At 33.1% G+C, this 19828-nt stretch overlaps 3 protein-coding genes across 4 annotated transcripts in view; 2 read left to right on the top strand and 1 right to left on the bottom strand.

Annotated features, from left to right (window-relative positions):
- LOC129795390 (STE20-like serine/threonine-protein kinase) overlaps positions 1-9909 on the top strand; it is a 30038-nt gene extending 20129 nt beyond the window's left edge. Inside the window, exons 8-10 of one of the 2 annotated variants that reach the window (XM_055836626.1) lie at positions 1159-1265; positions 1366-1498; positions 7379-9909. In XM_055836626.1, coding sequence (XP_055692601.1) covers positions 1159-1265; positions 1366-1498; positions 7379-7525 — 387 coding nt within the window. In that variant the 3' untranslated portion in view covers positions 7526-9909. Of the gene's footprint in view, positions 1-1158; positions 1266-1365; positions 1499-2910; positions 4112-7378 lie in introns of those variants that run through there. The other variant, XM_055836625.1, reaches the window with a different exon arrangement.
- Positions 9910-10846: 937 nt separating this feature from the next.
- LOC129795416 (H/ACA ribonucleoprotein complex subunit 1) lies at positions 10847-11954 on the top strand. Its single transcript, XM_055836656.1, has 3 exons — positions 10847-11056; positions 11128-11538; positions 11600-11954. The coding sequence occupies exons 1-3, from the start codon at positions 11026-11028 to the stop codon at positions 11797-11799; spliced, it is 642 nt and encodes a 213-aa protein (XP_055692631.1). The 5' UTR covers positions 10847-11025; the 3' UTR covers positions 11800-11954.
- Positions 11872-19728, bottom strand: LOC129795396 (neuroendocrine convertase 1-like). The gene is made up of 5 exons (XM_055836635.1): positions 19276-19728; positions 16566-16847; positions 15193-15989; positions 12172-12682; positions 11872-12098 (listed from the first exon to the last, which is right to left on the bottom strand). Exons 1-5 carry the CDS (start codon positions 19438-19440, stop codon positions 11967-11969), a joined length of 1887 nt encoding a protein of 628 aa, XP_055692610.1. The 5' UTR covers positions 19441-19728; the 3' UTR covers positions 11872-11966.
- Between the last annotated feature and the right edge of the window lie 100 nt (positions 19729-19828).

Below are 19828 nucleotides of genomic sequence, written 5' to 3'. Positions count from 1 at the left end.
TTTACCCCAGTTACCCCTATCTTTATTATTGAAAAAGAAAACTTCAAAAAAAATCATTTTTGGAGAAAATTAAGATCAAAGTTTTGAAGTTAGAACTATCGATCCTCCAAGGGTTAATATTGTCCTCAAATGAATACCTAGTGAATATTGAGTGAAACATCCCTTGGATAGAAACGAAATTCACCACAATTTTTAGTATTTTTTGCTGTTTATTGACTATACATTATTTATTTATTTAATATCCCAGCCCCAGGAATTATTTTAAAGGAGCCCAGAAATGCTCAATAACGATTGAGTCAATCAGATTTATTAAAGTTTGATAAATAGTAAAGGAAGCAATTAAGTTAGTTGTTCAAATCCAGTAAACAAATGATTGAGTCAATAGAAGCTCAATCATGATTGAATCAATCAAATTGATCAATAATTGATATCATTTGAGCCTGTCAAGCAATTGATCAATCATTGATCAATTATTGGTCAATCTCAGGCCAATTATGATTGTTCAATAATTGATCATCTATGCAGACCCACATTGACTCAATATTGAGGTTAATAATTAATCAATGGTTAGTGAAATTTGTTTAAATCTAATTGATAATTAATTGATCATAGGTGCGGACAGGCCCATATTGGCTCAATATTGACACTATCACTATGAATATTGAGGCAAATTTAACTCAATGCCTGATATTGGATTGATCAACTATTGACAAAATATTATTCATTAAATTCTTCATAAATCGCTTAGTCAATTTTTGCTCAAACATTGGTCAATCAAACAATTTTTGCATAATAATTGGTCAATCTGTTGGTCATTTTTTTTTTTTTAATATTTTGTCTTTTTTTTCTAATAAATTTTATTAGAAGCTCTCTTTTTGGAAAGTTTTTTTCTGAATCAACAAGAGTAAGAGCGGAGCGTGCGAAATTGATTTTATTCCTTTGCGCAGCAAAAGATTTTTAGTTATTGAGCAATAATTGAGCAATTATTGTCCATCAATCAGTTTGATTAATAATTAACCATCTTTTAATTTAAATTGTTAAAGAATTCTGGCAAAAAAAATAATTTTAGACGTTTCGAGATCTCTAAGAAATTTTTTAAATTTTTTTTTGACAACTTCTTTGCATTTTTTTTTAATGATAAAAATGTCTTCTATTTAGTTCCAAGAGCAAGAGAAGAAGCGCTACAATCAGGAACAGCAGCGCTTTGAGACGAAGCACATGAAGCAATTGGAAGAGTTACGTGCAACAGCTGAAGGGACAATCAGGTAGGGTATTCTTTCTCTTTTCCTTCAATTTAAAAAAAAAAGGAAAATAAACAAAAAAGAAAATGAAAGAATAAGAATTTTTCAATTTTCCACCATTTAGGGAATTGGAACAGCTGCAAAATGAGAAGCGTAAGGCTCTGCTTGAGCACGAAACGGCAAAATTGCGTGAATGCGATGAGGCTCTCCAGCGTGATTTGCGTGAATGGAAGGCACAATTACTCCCACGTAAACAGGTATGTTGCATTAATGAAAAAATATTTTTTATTGATTTATTTTTGTGCACTAAAAAATCTTTTTTTTTGAGAATTTTATTTTGATTTCTTTATGAGTTTTATTGATTGATTTATTATTTTATTTTGCTTCTTTATGCATTCTTTTTATTGCGTTCTCAATTAATTATTTTATACTAATAATTATTATTATTAATACACCCCTCCCCCCTATTAAGAAGAAAAATTTAGTATAAAACACTTGAAAAAAATTACTTTCCCTTTAAAAATAGAAATTTTAATTTTAATTGATTTCGAACTTAATATTTATTTTTGCTTATTAGTTTGAAGTAGTTTAGACTTAATGTAGAAATTTATTTATTTATTTTTATTTTTGAAAGGTTTTTTTTAGAGGAAAATAATTTTAAAACAAAGCTGGAGTAAGAATTATTTTTTCCCCTTAGTAGAAGTTGATTTTGTAAAAAATATTTTCTTTTTAACTTGAAATTAACTTTAATTTATTAATAATAAAAAATAATTTTCTAATTTTCCTATGTAACAAGAATAAAATATCAAAGTTCTTTCTTTTACAAAACGAAATGTGTCACAGGTTTGACGTTTAAAAATTACACCTGTCAAATTTGACAGTTATTCTTTCACAGAATGTGAAAGAAAACTTTTAAAATAATGACTCAAACCCTGCTGTAAATTTTAAAAGAACAAATAATCAAATTTTCTTTCATTGAAAAACATTTAATGTGTCTGGACTATGTCGTTTATGAATTAGAATTGTCAAACTTGACAGTTATTTAAAAAAAAATTGCCAAAAAGGCTCCAGACAGAAAATGTTTTTCCTTGCAAGAACTAATTTAATTAAATCGATATTCTTTTATAAAACTAATAAAATTTGACAATTACTTTTTGAGAAAATGTTAAAATAAATCATTCAAATTATTTTTTTCGCTCTTGCAAAAACAAATTATATATTGAGTGATTTTGTTAAGGATCTGTCTCGGCTATGACATTTAAAAATTCAATCTGTCAAATTTGACAATTGTTTACTCACGAAATGGCAAGAAATAAAACCTTCCAGAATTGTTTTTGCTTGCAAGAACAAACATTAAAAGTTTCTTCTTTTTCAAAATGAAATGTGTCTCAGCTGTGACGTTTAAAAATTACATCTGTCAAATTTGACAGTTATTTTTCCACAGAATTTCAAATAATAACCGTTACATTCTAGAATGAAAAACAAAGAAAATATTTAACAGAAACAACTTCTTTTACAACTTTAAAATTAAATTTATTTATTTAGTCTCTTTTTTTTTTGCTTTGTAATTACAAAATATTATTTTCCCGTAACTTTTTTTAAAAATATCTAACGGCTAAAACAAAACAAATCAACAACAAAAACAAAAACAAAAAATAATTTGTTGCAGAAATTAAATATCTCCCTATCTGCCATGATTGATGAATATGAAAAGAAGCACAATGTGGTAACAGATCGGGCTGAATTTGATGGTGATATTGTTGTACCGGCACATTTGCGCAACAACACCCTCCTCAATTCGCGCCCAATGCGCCTCCATGGGGGCATTTTGGGTAGTTTAACGCGTTCCCGGACACTATTGTCCCTTTCACACTCCTCACGGGATTCAATGCATGGTTCTGTACCCGATTTGAGTCGTAGTGTACCGAATACGCCGCATATTAGTCATCAGAAGCTCTCACTTGCAAATTCCGTTGATTCCGTGCTGGAGGAATCATCAACTGATGGCGTTGTGGCTGCAACGAGTGGGAGTCAAACGTTACCGGTGAAGAAGAAACCACCACCACCTGTTGCACGTGGTCAGTCAGTGGCCACGTCAAAGTATGTGTTTACCAATGAGGGGGTACAGTTGAGACGTGCCTCAAGTGAGGAGCAACCAAAACGCATTCCGGGTGCGAAGAATCTAAGTCAACAAATTGGTCGATCAATTGCATCTCTACCACCGATTCATCATCATCACCATCACCATCACCCGCAGCAGCAGCAGCAGGGGAGGAGCAATGGAAGCAGCAGCATCGGTGGTGGTGATGTGCACTTGATGGCACGCTACAGCAGTCACCACGAGGCACGACGAATGCCGGTAAAGAAACCAAGTAATTTAATGGAAGCAATGACAAATCGCTCAAAAATGCACCAAAGCTCCTCGTCGACGAGCATTGAGAGGATAACACTTGTTACAAAGGATAGGATTGGTGTGGAAATGGTGTCCGATGGTGGTGATGGGGGCTTCAGTAAATGGGGCAATGTACGCGGGACAAATAGTTTCTCAGGTCATGACTCCCCGGTTGTTGCCAGTACACCCAGATATTCCATCCCACGTGTTTCACTCACATCAAATCAACAGCCAGGTGCTGATGATGAGCAAAATGCACAAATAGATAATGTTGGTGTTGTTGTTGATGGCAATGGAGACCGGGAAAGAACAAATGCAGCAAGAGTCATACTTAAGAGGGTTGATTCACGTCCAAATTGGCAGCATGGGGACAGTGTTGATGATTCTGCAGCTTAATTTACCCCCAAAAAATCAAAAATATTCTTTAAAAATCAAATAATTTGAAAGAAAGAAAAAAAAAAACACAAAAAACATTAAACATTCCTTCACTTTCTCACTCCTTTCTCTCTCTCTCTTATTTTCTCTGTTTTGTTGCCTTTGGTTTTGGGGGATTTTTTATGTATTTTTGTTTATTTTTTATCTGAAAAAAGAATTTATTTTTGTTACCAAATATTATGTACCTACCCCCAGGAACCTTATCCCACATCCTCTGTATATTTTTATCCTCTCCTCATAATTCTTGTTTATATGTAATGATAAACATCCAAGTTTTAGTTTTAATGGGAATTTATAGTCTATTCAAAGCAACTTTGCAGCAAAGCTTCATTTAATCGATTTAACCGATTTCTGATTGCCGACCCCTGTTGTTTACTGATTGACCTGAAACTAATCAAAAATGATAGTTCTTAACGTTCTTAACCGAAGAAATGTTTACGATTCAATCGGGAAATTTTAGTGTGGAAGGGCATACAGCAATTTCTCAAACACAATGATGTCTGCGACAATTCGAAGGTTTTATTCCTTCTTCATCAGGCAGGTAATTAAATTGGGAAAACTCTGTCGACAAAATTATAAAACTCAGTACAGTATGGAGAAGCCAGCGTTCAATAAGGCGCATTTGAAAAGACATGAAAAGACATAACCTAGAAGGAATTTTTAGGTTATGAAGTTTCTGAGATGTTTTGAAGATAAGATTTTAAAGATTTCTCAATATAATTTAAAGAAACAATCTGATGCGAATAAAATTGATTTCCCGATTTTCTTTGTCCTTTGAAGATTACTTCCACAAATTTTCATCAAAATCGGTTCAGTAGGTTTCTTACAATAAATGAAAATGTCGTCTGAAAAAGAAAAAGATGGCGTCATTTTTCAAAACTAGTATAGTAATTAAAAACCGTATATTCAGTTTTTCTATTGAATGAAAATGAATTAACATTTTTGTTTTCTTGGATAAATAATTTAATTGAGAAAAAGAATTGCAAAGAAAATTGAAGAAAAAGTGAAATTTAATACAGTGGGACCCCAGTACAACGACGGCTTGGTTGAACTACTCTCGCGCATTGAAAATAATGAGTGTGAAGAGTACATCCGAGTGGTCGTTGTACTGGGGTCCCACTGTATTCTAAAAAAATGTTCTGACAGATAAGACAAATGACAAAAAATGGGTTAACCAATGAACAGTCTGCTCGATGTTAACAACCAATCACAAAAAACTACGAATTCTTCTTCTTCTTTATCTGTATTTCAACAAAGGATTTAGCTGAGATCTAATTGGTTGGTGAACTAAGCTCCACCCACATTCACTCAAACTGATGGATCATCAGTGCAATGTTGCCTTGAATAGAATATATTGGATTGCATGTTGGTTTTTTTTTGTTTTTGTAAACAACAGTTTGCAGTTGGAAGGTGATACAAAGCATAGGAGATTCCCTAAGCGTAATAAATTATCGTCTTCTTAAAATTGTTTTAACAAACTGTTAAGAACTTAAGAAAAAAAACGTGATAATTTTTGGAAAGAAAACAAAATCACAAACTCTCAATTAAAGGGGCAAACTTAAGAGTTTTATTAATTTACAATAATTGGAAAATGTTTTTTTTTTGTTTCAATTTAATTCAATTCCAATCATTGTCCTTAATATTCATATTTTTTATTGTGTTTTTCACCTTGAGTGCTTTCAGCGCTGTGAAATAATTTTTTCTTTAATTATAATAGCTATTTTTATTAGATTTTTTTATTGTAGTGTATCTGCAATTAAATTAAAACAATTTAATAGAAAACACATTAAAATTATGCTGAAAGATAAATAAAAAGTTTTTACCTGAGGGCCTGATGAAGATTTAATAGATACTAAACGAAATGTAACCTTGACAGTTCTTCTTCTTATTTTATTGTTCATCAAATCACTTCAAACTGTTGTTATGTGTGTATTATTTTATTGCTTCTCCAATTAACCCCGCACCCATTCCTCATCCACTCTTAACCAAAATTGCAAAAGAAAATAAAAATAAGAATTAAACAAATAAAAAGAATAAAAGCTAAAGCATCCTGTTCTAAACTGCATGTGAGCATCATTTTCAACTAATAAACAAGCAAACAAACTATCAAAAATGGAGCAAATGCAAGAATTTAAGCATTAAAAAAGCGAGGTGTTTGGGAATGTAAAAGTGGCTTTTGAGAGACTGATTTAGAACAGATCACGAGAAAAAGGTTGGTTCCTTCCTTCAATCTTTTCTATCCATTTCTTTATTTTATTTTTATTAACACACTTTTAGTGAGCAAATATTAATTTAAAAAAAAAAACAAAAAGTTTGTGCAAAGTAAAAAGAAAATGTTAAAGAACTTGTTCACATGTTGTTTTGTGATGTGTTTTACGGGAGTTTTCTTTGGAAGAGGCAAAAAATTAATAACAAAAGAGCTTGAATATTCGTATAAAAAGGCGAATTTTAGTATAAAAGTTACGAATATTTGTACAATGTTGAGAATATTCTTATTATTTTGTGAATATTCGTATCAAATTTTGCAAGTATTCGTCTAATTTGGTTAGTCGTACAATTTGGCAAATATTCCTACTAATTTGAAAATTATCGTATCCTTTCGGTAAAGTTCGTGTAATTCGCCTAAACTTCATATAAAACTTCGTAATATTTTTCCAATTTTCGTATAATTTCATAAATATTCGATTAAATTCGTCTAAAATTTGCGAATCTTTGTACTATTTTGTAAATATTCGCATAAGTTGGTTAATTTTTGTATAACACTTGCTAATATTCGTATAATTTTGCAAAAATTCTTTAGTTTTTTTTTCTAAAAATTTATTTTTTTAAAAATATTTTTACAAATCTGTAATTATTTATACAAATCTTCCTAATATTTGGTTAATATTTTAAAATTCAATTAAAATAATAAAGAAAAAATGACCAATTAACCTCACTTTTTTGTCCTATTGCCAGTTTCAAAGAAAACACCTTTTGTACAGAATGATGAAAATAAATCCTGTTTTGCTTGTAAATTAATGTAAATAAAAGAGCAGAGAAAAAAAGAGAAAAACTTCAATGAAAAATTTGCAAAAAAAAAATTGAATATATTTTTCATTTTATGTACAGAAACACGTGAAATAAAGCAAAGAAAAACTTCACAAAATACACTGTTAAATGTGAATAAGATCTTTCATTTCTTTTCTTGTACAGAATTGGAAGAAAAAAAAATCATTGGCCTTATTTTTTTTATAGAGAAATTTTTTTTGATTTATTCTTTGTTATTTTGTTAAAATTTTTGTATTTTTTTTATTTTCTTATTTTTTTGTAGCGTCTCGAGGAAACTTTTGCTCAGCAACTTGAAGAAATGGAAGCCCTCTATGGAGGTAATTTAATTGTTCCACTTCCAACTGATTCCTCTCCACGGGATCTCACTGGATCCACAAGGAGTAGTTTGTCCTCCTACTCAGAAGGATGATGAGCATACGAAGATATGAAGGGAAAAGGTAAAGAAAAAAATCTTTAAGGATAATTAAAAAAAAAAGGTAAAACAATAATTTATATTTAATAAAAAAAAATGGGAATGTTAGAGAATGAAGAAAAAATGACTTTAAGGTGTAAGATCTTCCTTTCTTTCGTTTTTTTTTTAATTGAAAAGGTATTTTTGAATGTAACGTACAATAAACAAAAGAAAAGAAAACAGAACGAAAAGAAAAAATAATTGAAAAGAAAAGAAAAGTAAACTCTATTAATATGAAATTATATATTAATTAAAAATTACACAAAATGAAAAGAACCTTACTTAACCAAACTAATCGAACTAATTAATGAAATAATTTATATTCTAAGATAGAATGTTAAGTAAATCTTTCAGCAAAAAAAAGCTCTTTGTATCTTTATATAAAAATAATTTCGCAATCATTTTTTTTGCTGAGAAATGTAAATAGTTTAATGAAATATTATTTTTAAAAAATCTATTCAAAGGAAAAATAATAAAAAAAAATACGAAGAAATAATATTAGAAAGAAAGGTGAGTAAAAATATAAATTAGAAATATATTTTAAATGTTATTTTTCATTATTTTTTTAATTCTATTTTGTTGTAGATAGAATGTATTTTTTTTCAATATATCTGTTAACTAATGTTTTTTTTTTTTTTATTATAAAATTATGGTATAAAGTTTAATGAGATTTTGTACTATAACTATTTCACTTTTTTTTCAGTCAAATTAAGATTTCTTTTCAGGAAAATTCTTAATTTTTCATTTATTCTGTTTTCTTTTTAAAAAGAATATTCTTAAAATATTTTAATTCATATTTCAAAAAAAAAAAATTCAGAAATCAACATATTAGAAGTTTTTTTTCAGCTTCAAAGGAGTCTATTCATTTTACAAAAAAAAAAGAAAAAATATTTTAAATGGTTATAACTACAAAATACTCATACTAATCTTTATTTCTTTGCAATCAAACAGCATTCCAAAAAAAAAAATAAGAAAAGTTTGAGAAAGAGGAAAACTTGGTTTTTCTGAGGAAATGACTTTTTTTTTGAAAAATTATTTGAGTAATTTTTTTGTACTAATATTTGCATTTTAGAATGTTACAGACTTTTTTTCAATTAAAAGATTTTAAAGAAAAATCATGAAATTGTAGGAAAAATCAATGCGAAAAGGCTGTTGAGCTACTTGTGATGATATACAATTTGTATTTTATTACATTTTATTAACAAAAACAAATAATAATTAAAAATTAAATAAATAAGAGAAAAAATCATCGCAAAATGAAAAGTTAAAACAATGAGAAATATAAATCAAAAATGAAATAGTTAATCTTCTAAAAAACAAAAGAAAAGAAATTGCCAATTTACCGTATTTATACGTCGTATAAGACGTTTTGCTAAAGTCTGTGTTCTATCAGCAGAAAGAGACAGAAGTAGAAAAGTTTTCTATCAGTTTATTTAAAAGGCCTTTTGGGGATCACTGGACGGCACTAAATTTACAAATGATCAACTCTGCTGAAGAACATAGACTAGGTAGGTACGTAGAAAGGGTTAGGAAGGGTTAGAAGGTAGATAAATTAACAAACAAAGAAATACTAAAAAGAAAATAAAGTAGAGAGTGGTTGGAAAAGTAAGGGCGCGTAGGTTTAGTGTAGGAAAATGTTAAATTTGCAAATTCGACTTTTATACATACAAAACTTAATAAACATATTTATGAAGGAAAAGTCAGTTGAAGGGAATTTTCTTTTGCAAAGTTTTTGCATAAAAGGACCTTCTACGGAAAATTAGGAAGCAATAATTGAAAGAAAAAATGTCTTGATAGGAAAAATATTAAATGAAAGAAAAAAACAATATTAATTCTCAAATTTTTCATCATTTTCATTTTTTTCCTCCATATATAATAAAAACTTTGCTTCCAAAATATAAACAAAAAACTAAAATGTAAATAAAATAAAAAATATAATTTCAACAAAAAAGAAATGCAAATTATTTAATAAAAATAAAATTATGATAAAATTTGCATTAAATGTACAACCAAAAGCAGCGAAAAATCAATAAAAAAAACTATATCTAAATATATAAAAATAATCTTTTGGAGCTTTTTGCTTTTCGTAATATTTTCTCTTTTTTATTTTTCACAAATTGTAAATATTTTGTACTACTTGAAACTTTGCCATTTTTGCATTATCATTACATAACTGAGAAGAAAAAAGATTAACAAAAAAAAATATGAAGAAAGATCAAGTAAAGAAAATGAAAAATTTATTTATATTGTCATATTGTATTAAAAAAAAGCATATAGAATTATTTTTTAGTTAATATACATTAATATTCAGAATAAATATTATTTTATTATTAATATTGCAACATGTTTTTTTATTCTTGTGCTTTTTTCTAGTTTCCGCTCTTGTTTTATTTTATCTCCTTTAAAGCAGGAAATTGTCACAAAACATCCATGAAACAACATGCGTGAATGTTTGAAAGAGACAAGAAATACAGCTTCTGACGTCATTGTTCTCATTTTTGAGAAAAACTTTGGTGATTTCTCATCTTTTGTGGTTCAAAGAAATTTTCCAACGTAAAGTGATTAACTTACATCTTTATAATTTTGATTTAAAAATGATGAAAATTTGGAAAATTCAACAAGCTAAAAATTCTGAAGATATTTAACGACTATTTCGTGTTGATGGAGGTTTTCTTTTTCATAGACAGTCAATAAAATGAGCGCATTGGGGCTTTCAGGGACGTTTCTGTTAAATTTCAAACGCTTGTTTTATTGACTATCTCAAAAAGGAAAACTCTAATCGATAATTCATTCATTATCCAGTCAACATTATATTTTGAACATTAGAATAATAAAAAAAATAATGAATTAATAAAAGAAATAAATTCAAAATAAAAACGAAATTAGCCTGCTAGCTTTAAAAACACTATATAAAACAGAAGTTGAAGTTAAAAGAATTTTTCTTAACCCCTTCGTATTGTGTTGTGTGGGTCAAACGTTTACCTAATAGTGTGACATTCTTTTCTAATGAATTTTACTGAATTTAGTTTTTTTTCCTAGTTAGATTGACGTAAGAAATATCCTTTGAGGGCATCCATAGAATAAAAATCATATTAAAAAGACCGCATGCTTCAATTTTTCTATATGACGCGAAAGGGTTAAAAAAATTTCATTTTCCCTCATTTTGTAAAAAATGCGCCAAAATTGAAGCAACAATTTACAAATATTTTTTTTGTCTTGAAACTCGTATGAATGAAAGAATGTTTCACCTGTGCATGAAGCTCATACTATGTTTCATGTGAGTTTCATAACAAATCTACTCCACGTGAAAATTCTCCCGGCTTGTTTACTTTCCACTCATTTCCAGGAAGAATTTTCCCATTTCCCATTAATTTACCATCAAATTGTAATTAAAGTGACAAAGTTGGAGGATCTGTGCAGCATTTCCACTGTGAATCAGCCCAAAACATCCGGAGATAATGAGTTTTCGTGGAAGAGGCGGTGGTAGAGGTTAGGTTTCACCTTCTGTTTTGCTCTTTCCGGAAGCATTTTGTATTGAATTTTGTTTTCTCGTGAAATAGGTTTTGGGGGTGGTCGTGGTGGCGGAGGAGGCTTCCGCGGAGGGCGCGGCGGAGGAGGGCCGAGGAATTTCGATCAAGGACCCCCTGAGCATGTAATTCCTTTTGGGGAATTCCACTATCCGTGCGAAAATGATCTCGTCTGCAAGGCACAAATTGAGAATGTTCCGTACTTCAATGCTCCCATTTATCTGGAGAATAAGGAGCAAGTGGGGAAGGTTGATGAGATCTTTGGTAATATTCGTGACTACTTTATCACAGTTAAGCTGTCAGAGTGCATGAAGGCGGATAACTTTAAGAGGAAACAGACGCTGTTCATTGACCCGAATAAGCTCCTGCCCCTGGCGAGATTTCTACCTGCTCCACCTGGTCAGAAGCGTGGTGGGGGTATTGGGAAACCCGGAGGAGGAAGAGGTGAGTTTTCGAAGCAAATTCAGTGGTTTGGAGGGTGCTAAAGTAGGAATTTTTCTTTCAGGAGGTCGTGGTGGCCGTGGGGGCGGAGGCTTTGGAGGAAGAGGAGGACGTGGCGGTGGTGGTGGCTTTGGGGGACGAGGAGGAGGTGGCGGCGGCTTTGGTGGCCGCGGTGGTGGTGGAGGCTTCGGTGGAAGAGGTCGTGGAGGCTTTGGTGGCCGCGGCGGAGGAGGTGGTGGACGAGGAGGCGGCAAAAGGTGGTAAATCTTCCCTGCAGAGAAGCTTCCAAACATCCCGGACAATTCCCGGAAAGGTAAATAAGACAACATCAAAAAATCTTTATCTGATCATTCTTTATCTGACGAACATTAAAAATTTATACAATAAGAATTTATTAAATTTATCTATAAAACATTGAATTGTATGACCTCTTACACGCGTCGTACGTAGTTCATGTTGTACACACGGGGGCCATCCTTGAGATGTGGAGGAATCTCTTCCGTTCCATGCAGAATGAGCTTGCAATCATTCAATGAGCCGGAATTGAAAATCCCCAAAGGGCTCTTTCGGAAAAAGATTTTTTTAACGATATTTTTAACCCTTTTCTGCCCTCAAAAAAATTCTTTGAATACTCACCGTGTCGAGAATTTGCACCTCCCACATTCCACGCGGATCCTCTGACCACGTGGCGACAGACATAAAAATCCACGGACGAAAACCCTCTTTGGACTTATCGCGATTCCTCTTCGTGAGCAATTGTACCTTCGTCCCACGCGGTGATGTGAGAAAGATCTCAAGGACCCCACGTTCAGTGTAGCCCAAATCCACTTGAACTTCCACATGCTCCAAGTAGCGAATGCGTCCTGTTGCATTTTCAAATGTCACGGAAATGGTCCCAATACTCGTGGAGAGATTGCGTGGCGCTGCAAAATCCTTCGGGAGGATGATCTCGGTGCTTTTAGGGGGAACATTCATCCACGTGGAGGCTGCTGTGACGAAAGCATCGGCATTCATGAGGCCAAAGCCAAAGCGGATGTTGTACAGGAGACCAGCAGCATTCTCAGTCCATCCCTTATTTGCCTGCAGTGGAATATATTCGGCTGTATTGACGATTATGTGCTGAACATCGCGCCAGGTGATGTTGGGGCTGAAAAATTTAAATTTTCTTTGTGAAAAAAATCCTTTTTCTTTAAATAAAGGGAAAATATTTATAAACTTTGTTTTAATTGTTAGAACAGGGACGTAGTTAGGGAAGGTTTTTTGGGTGTCTGAACACCTCGTTTACAACTTAATGAAGGGCAGACTCTTTTGAAAAATTTCAAAAATATTATTATTGCTAAAGAAATTCAACAAAAAATTTAAGAAAATAAGATTTTTGGAACGTTAGAAAAGGGGAATAAATATAAAGAAGAAACATCAAACGTTAGAAAACAATCAAAAGGCGATAAAACGAATAAAGACAAGCGGTAAACGCATACAGACTTGCAATAAATAAATAATAAACTGACGTTAGATATAAAAAAGAAGCATTAAACTTTAGAAAAGCAATATTAAATATATTGATAGCTTCAAACGTTCAAAATGAATAGTAAAAGCATTTGACGCTTCTTTTGTAACATTTGACAGTTTTTTTTTCCATTTCTATTCTAACTTTTACACTTGTTTCTAACAATTCTTCAAAAATTAATTTTACGTTTATCTCTTATTTTTAGCTGTGTTTCTTTCAGACACAGCTTTTGTGTACCGAGCAAAATCGAAAGTCGTCAGATCGGGCTCAAACTTGGGATGAGCACGAATTAGGGTCCCCACATTCCAAAAAACGTATGCGCCAAAAAATTTTTTCCGGCCGGCCGGCCGTCCGTCCGGAACCTTTTGCTAAATTACGAGAGAACGGTGATAGATAGAGACTTGCGGTAAACGGCAAAGTTTAAAAGTCGACTGGAAGACGTCCGATTATGACGTCAGATTTTACCCCCCACCCCCCCGTCCGCCATTTTAAATAACCTCAAAATTTTGTTTACGCTATATCTCAGCCCCTGTAATAGCTAAAAATCTGAAATTTTTATATGTTGTAGGGGCCATCAAGACCTTTCCAACGATACCTCATTTTCAAAAATCGGTCAAGCCGTTTAGTCAATATGGCCGCCACAATTTTTCATCGAAAATCGACCATAACTCGAAAACGGCTTGACCGATTTTGATCAACTCGGGGTCAAATGAAAGCTCTCAACAAACCCTACAACTCTCTAGAACATTCGAAGTTTCAAAAGTGACCGCTAGGGGGCCAAAAATGAAAAACAAAATTTTCGATGAATATCTCGAAAACGCCATTATGGATTTGCTTCATTTTTTGATATGTTATAGCTGACTATATTATCTAGCTCCATGCCAAAAATGAAGAAAATTTATGTCTCCGTTCTCGAGATATAGCCTTCCAAAGTTGGCATGTCATATCTCGGGTTCTACAAGTCCGATTTTGATCAACTCAAGCGCAAATGAAAGGTTTCGTGAAACCCTACAAATGTCTAGAACATTGCAAGTTCGAGAAATGACCGCGAGAGGCGCTAAAGTCAAAATCAAAATTTTCGAAAATTTCGAACTCGAATATTTCGAAAATGCCATTATCGATTTACTTCATATATTAATATGTTATAGTTGAGGTTAAGACCTTTCCAACGATAGCTCAAACTCGAAAATCTATGGAGCCGTTCCCGAGATATGGCGTTTTAAAGATTACTTGGGGGATGACTTTTCAACTTTTCTCGACTTTGCGCGTATTTAAATTAATTTACGCTCCAGTTTGCTCTCACAAAATTGGTACACTGAAAGAAACACAGCTCTCGTAAGCTTGGTCAGCTTACCAGTACATTTTATTTTTATTTTTTAAAGTATTAATACAGTTTGATCTTATTTAAACGTTTGAAAAACTTCACGAATCTCAAACATTTTTCGTTCATCTTTTTCTGACGTTTAACATTTTTTAAAGATTCTATTCTATTCTTTTCTATTTTTTTTTATTCTGCAACATTTGACGTTATTTTCCGAACGGTTTTTACGTGATTTTTCAAATTTTTTTAATGATGGCATTAAATTGGTTTGGACAAACTGAATAATGTTCAAAATGAATAAATTTTTTTCTTGTTTATTGAATTCAATAATGAAAAGTTATGCAAAAATTTGCAAGAATAATGGGGTAGATTCTGATACAAAACTTTTCTTTTCTTTTCCTTAAAATTCGTCAATTGTAAGATTTTTGATATTATGGGAAATATCTTATGAAATTTTAACATTTTATTTCTATCTTTAATTGAATTTTTAAGGAAAATTATTTTCCAGGATTTTTTCAAAAATCTTTCTGACTGTTTTCTCAAACAACTTATTCTTTGCTTTTCTTTTATAGAACAAACTTCAGTTCTTAGAAAAAAGGGAAAAGATTTTTATCAGAATGATCAGAATCTAACCCAATCTTTGATTTTTTTTTGTAGAAAAAAAGAAAAATAACAAAAAAAATTTTTAAATTATTCTGTACTCGAACCGACGACGTTTTTGATGCGAGCCGAGTGCTCTATCCATTACACCCGTAGCTGTTTAAAATGCGAATTTTGACTGTTAAAAATATTCAAGAAATATTTATTTAAAACGGTTGCGCATACTAACTTGGCTTCCAGTCCCAGGGCAATTATTCCAGCTGCTAATGGGGCAGAAGCACTAGTTCCTGTATGTCGTACTGTGCACTTGTTCCCCACATCCGTTGTCGTTATCATTTGATCCTCATACGCCCCTGAGGAGTAGGTGACCGTGAGGATTGATGAGCATACCTCACCGTACCACGGTTTAGTTCCATGCTGGCTTGCACTGCCAACGGTTACGGTGTAGATACTCCCAGCGTATCCATCGCAGTTGCAATTGTCACTCCGACTGCCCCCATTGCCACTTGCCCACACAAAGATTGCGCCCTTTCCCTGCCTCCCCTTTCTTACGCCTCGCGCAATGGCTTCCCGTGCCAGGAGACCGGGTCTCTCGACGGTTTTCCCATCATCCGTTGGGCCCCATGAGGAACTATAGATGTCCACTTTGTCGTGAGCAAACCCCAAAGCCATGCCCTCAATTAGATCGTACACATGACCCCCGAGGAGCTTAATCCCACCCACTTTGGCCCCAAAGGCAATGCCAACGCCGCATTTGCGATTATTCGCCACCATGGCTATCTCACCGGCACACCGTGTCCCGTGGCTGTTGACGTGATCCTGGAAATTCGGTCGAGCATCGGGAGTGTCGTGATTGCAATCCCAACTAATTTCGGGATCATAATTCTCCGCTAGATCTTCATGCGTGTACTCCACACCGTCATCCAGGACGGCTACACGAATCCCACGCCCCGTTATCCCTCGTTCGTACACTGGCAGGACATTGAGGTCCAATTTTGGGAGTCCCGGAAGGCTCCTTGTGTCCTTCTGTACGTGCGAAAATGTATTAAATTTCATGAGAAATAGGCTCGGACCTTCTAGTTTGATTGACTTGTTGGTCCAAGCCTACGTGCAGGCTAAATTTGAACAGAAGTGATTTTCTGACGTGTAGAGACAATAATAATTTTCCGGGTTTTTCGTCGGTTAAAAGGGGGATTCCCACCCAGAGAAACTCACGTTTTCCAGAGCTTTCGGCTCCGTTCGGAGCCTTCTTCAGTGGCTACAGAGACAAGGAATTTATTTATAGTTTAGTTTATAGATGCCTTCTCGTATTGCCAAATTGTGACGCGCCCAGAGATAATGAAAATTATCCCACGCTTTACTTCTCTCTGTAGCCACTGAAGAAGGCTCCGAACGGAGCCGAAAGCTTTGGAAATCGTAAGTTTTTCTGGGTGAGAATCCGCCTTTTAATCGACGAAAAACCCGGCAAATTATTATTGTCTCTACACGTCGGAAAATCACTTCTGTTCAAATTTAGCCTGCACGTAGGCTTGGACCAACAAGTCAATCAAACTAGAAGGTCCAAGCCTGTGGTGCAAAGTTGCCTCAATGCTGGTTACTTACCAAATACCATTCATGTTGCCACAATTCATCATTAAATTCAGGCCATTGAGGCTCATCGTCGTACTGCTGTGGATAATCCTCCTCCAGGGCATTGTCAGGCGCATCAAAAATCCTGAGAATACTTCTCTTATCGCGCTTAAGTCGTTCCGGTTGTGCTGCCCACATAACTTCCCCAATCTCACGGAGATCCCTCACTCCAGCACTCTCCGAACGTTTCCCATTGGGATTCACAAAAGCCCTCTCTTGGCGTTCAAAGACAAAAATATCCGGGAAGCCAGTCACCTATTTGGGGGAAAATTAAACTCCTCATCACCTTGACCCTCATCAATGCATACTTCTTGAGGGACATTGTAAAACAAATAAGAAATGAAATTGTAAAAATTCTCCCTTCTGCTGCCCTTCGCTGTGCACAGGATCATCAATTTAAATCAAATCCCATTCGGAGATTCATTCATTCGCGTTAGGAGGGTGTGAAATGTGTCAATCAGGGAACGCGTGCGTGGGAGAAAATCTCTGCATTTATGCAAATCTCATGTGGGAATGATTTAATGGATTTAACGGTTCTCCTTGTTCTACACCAAACATTCAGATTCAGAGTTAGCAAAGATGTCTAATTAATTTGTTATTTACTATGGGATTTTGTTGTAACTTAAAGGGTGATTATCTGGCGGAAAAATGTGATTTTTATTAACGAATATTTGTGAATATTCGGAGTAATTGTTTGATTAATTCGATCAATTCGAATTATAATTGATTTATTTATGAACAAAGTTTTTTTTTATGAATATTGAGTTTTTTTTATGAATATCCTCGAATAATTCGGACATTTTGAAAGAAAGATTGTAAATAAAAACTCAAAAGAGAATTTTTCTTAACCTCATACCTCAAAAAAAAATCAAGAAAACAAATAGAAATAACAAAATAAAACTACAGCTTTAGGCTAAAAAAAATGTTTTCTATTAATCGCATTAAACGAATTTAACTTGTGGAATAAATTGTAAAAAAATCATTAATCAACGTTAAAACACATTATACAGAAAATGACAAAACTAGTTGAATTTATTCATGTAAGAATGGTTACAAATAAGTCTATTCGTTTTTATATGCGGGGCGATTGTATCAAAAATATTTTCTTTGCTGTTTCTTCATATAGAATGTTATAAGACTTCGAAAGTTCTCATTTTTTTAAATGATTCTTTTGCCAAATTCTAAGAATAATTTCAAGAAAAATGCTTTAGAAAGTTTCCTAGAGAAGTTCTGAAAAAGTATTTGTTCCTTTTTAATAAAAATAAAAAAAGAAACGAGCTGTCAAGTGTCAAATCCTTCTAATAAAAATTGTAGAAAGAAATCTTTTAGCTCTACAATTATGAGAAAAGAAATGATTCTTGAGATAAATCAACGCATATTTCCGAAAAAATCTTACAATATTAACGATTATTTCCGATTATTCCGAATCGTGTTTTTAAATTCCGAATATTGATTTCTTTTACTCACAGATAAACTCTCCTTTAGTACTTACTATGCCAGGGATTAGTCCGTTTATTTAAAAAAAAAAAAGCAACCTACAGTGGGACCTCAGTACAACGACCACTCGGAAGTACTCTTCACACTTATTATTTTCAATGCGCGAGAGTATAGTTCAACCAAGCCGTCGTTGTACTGGGGTCCCACTGTATCTGCAAAATTCATTCATACAACTTTTATTTTTAAGTTTTAATTTAATTGAGTTTAGATTCTATTAGAGGTGTAATCAAAAATCTCTTCAAGTGGATTGATTTTTAGTAAGAAATTCTAAGAATATTAAAATTAGATATTGATGGCTGTTGCCTGTTGCTTTGATATTCCTGTCCTAAAGTATTTGACGTTACAAATGAAATTTGACGTTTCTAAAGTTTGACGTTCTTGTATAATTTTTGACATTTTTTTTCTAATTTTTCCGTTTATTTTTTAACGTTTGACGTATCTTTTCTATTTTTGACGTTTTTTTTTTTTAAATTTTTAACTTTTTAAATGTTTGAAATGTGTCTCTGACATTTAACATTTTGATTAATTGTCTGACATTATTTTTCTAACGTTTGCAAAATTCAATGTAATTTTAAAAGTCTAAAAATGTCTTTCTTTTATCCCTAAATTGTGGAATCAAAACTGAAAAATGCCCTAAAAACTATCTTGCCTGATCTTTTATGATGTTTCTATACTCTTCTGAGGCTTTGCCTCAATGGCCTCAATATATTTCTCATCCAGATGTTCCTCCTCTTTTGTTATCAATCTCCAAATCATTATCAATCCATGTGCAAAAAATACCTCCGCAATGTTTTTTTTTGTCGAGAGGGAGGGAGGATACAACAGACGTGCTTTAATCACTGACACTGATAGCGCAATTCGCGTCACTCTCATTGATTATTTATTTAATATTTATGCGGTTAAATTTGCAACAGGTGGTCATGAAGGAGCGCTTCATCCACCGATGCTTGAGCATAGCGGAATGATGAATGAATTGCGCGGGAATGAGGGGGTGGCGCGAGGGATAATCCGTCAATAAAATTGAGTTCAGAACCGACACACAAATACCGTTTAAATACATATTTGCTGTAAGATTTATATTTATTGAGGATTTATGAGTTTAACTATGAAAATGTTACGTGAATGAGGCCACCGTGTGGTCAATCCAATCCTCCCCTACTCTCCAAACAATCCACTAAGAACTCACCTTCCTGTACACTCTGTAGCCACTCATTTGTGCCAATTGTCCAGCATCCCAATCTGTTAGACCTTCACGCAAACGAACAACCCAAAAACGTCCAGGATGCAAATCACGGTAACTCCCACATGTCACAGATGCAAGAATAAGAAGCCCCAAAGCGACAAATTGCATCTTTACGCGGAAAATGTTATTAGAAAGAAAAAATTGAAAATATTTGCAGAAGAAATGGATAAAAGCGCGTGTGGTTTCACTGAGAGACTATCGCAGAATGGATAAATGGCACGAATGGGGAGCATTCGCACCTTATAGCACAGGGACAACCACCACAACACTCCACCACAATGTTGTTCCCTCACATTCGTGCTTATCAATTGATTATGTGCAGGCAGAGATACAAGAAGAGAGCATAAACAAACTCCAAGCAGCAGAAACTCTTTAAAATGATTTTTTCTCTCATTTTTATGATGAAAAGTTGAAGAAAATTTATTATTTTGTGTGAAAATTTCACTATTTGATCAAAAAAGATTCATTTTCAAGATGGAAGAATGTTAACGATAGA

This window comes from Lutzomyia longipalpis, chromosome 4 (genome assembly GCF_024334085.1).
Source record: "Lutzomyia longipalpis isolate SR_M1_2022 chromosome 4, ASM2433408v1".
Taxonomy (NCBI): Eukaryota; Metazoa; Arthropoda; class Insecta; order Diptera; family Psychodidae; genus Lutzomyia; species Lutzomyia longipalpis.
The sequence above is the reverse complement of the archived record's forward strand: the minus strand, read 5'-3'. Positions and strand labels throughout refer to the sequence as shown.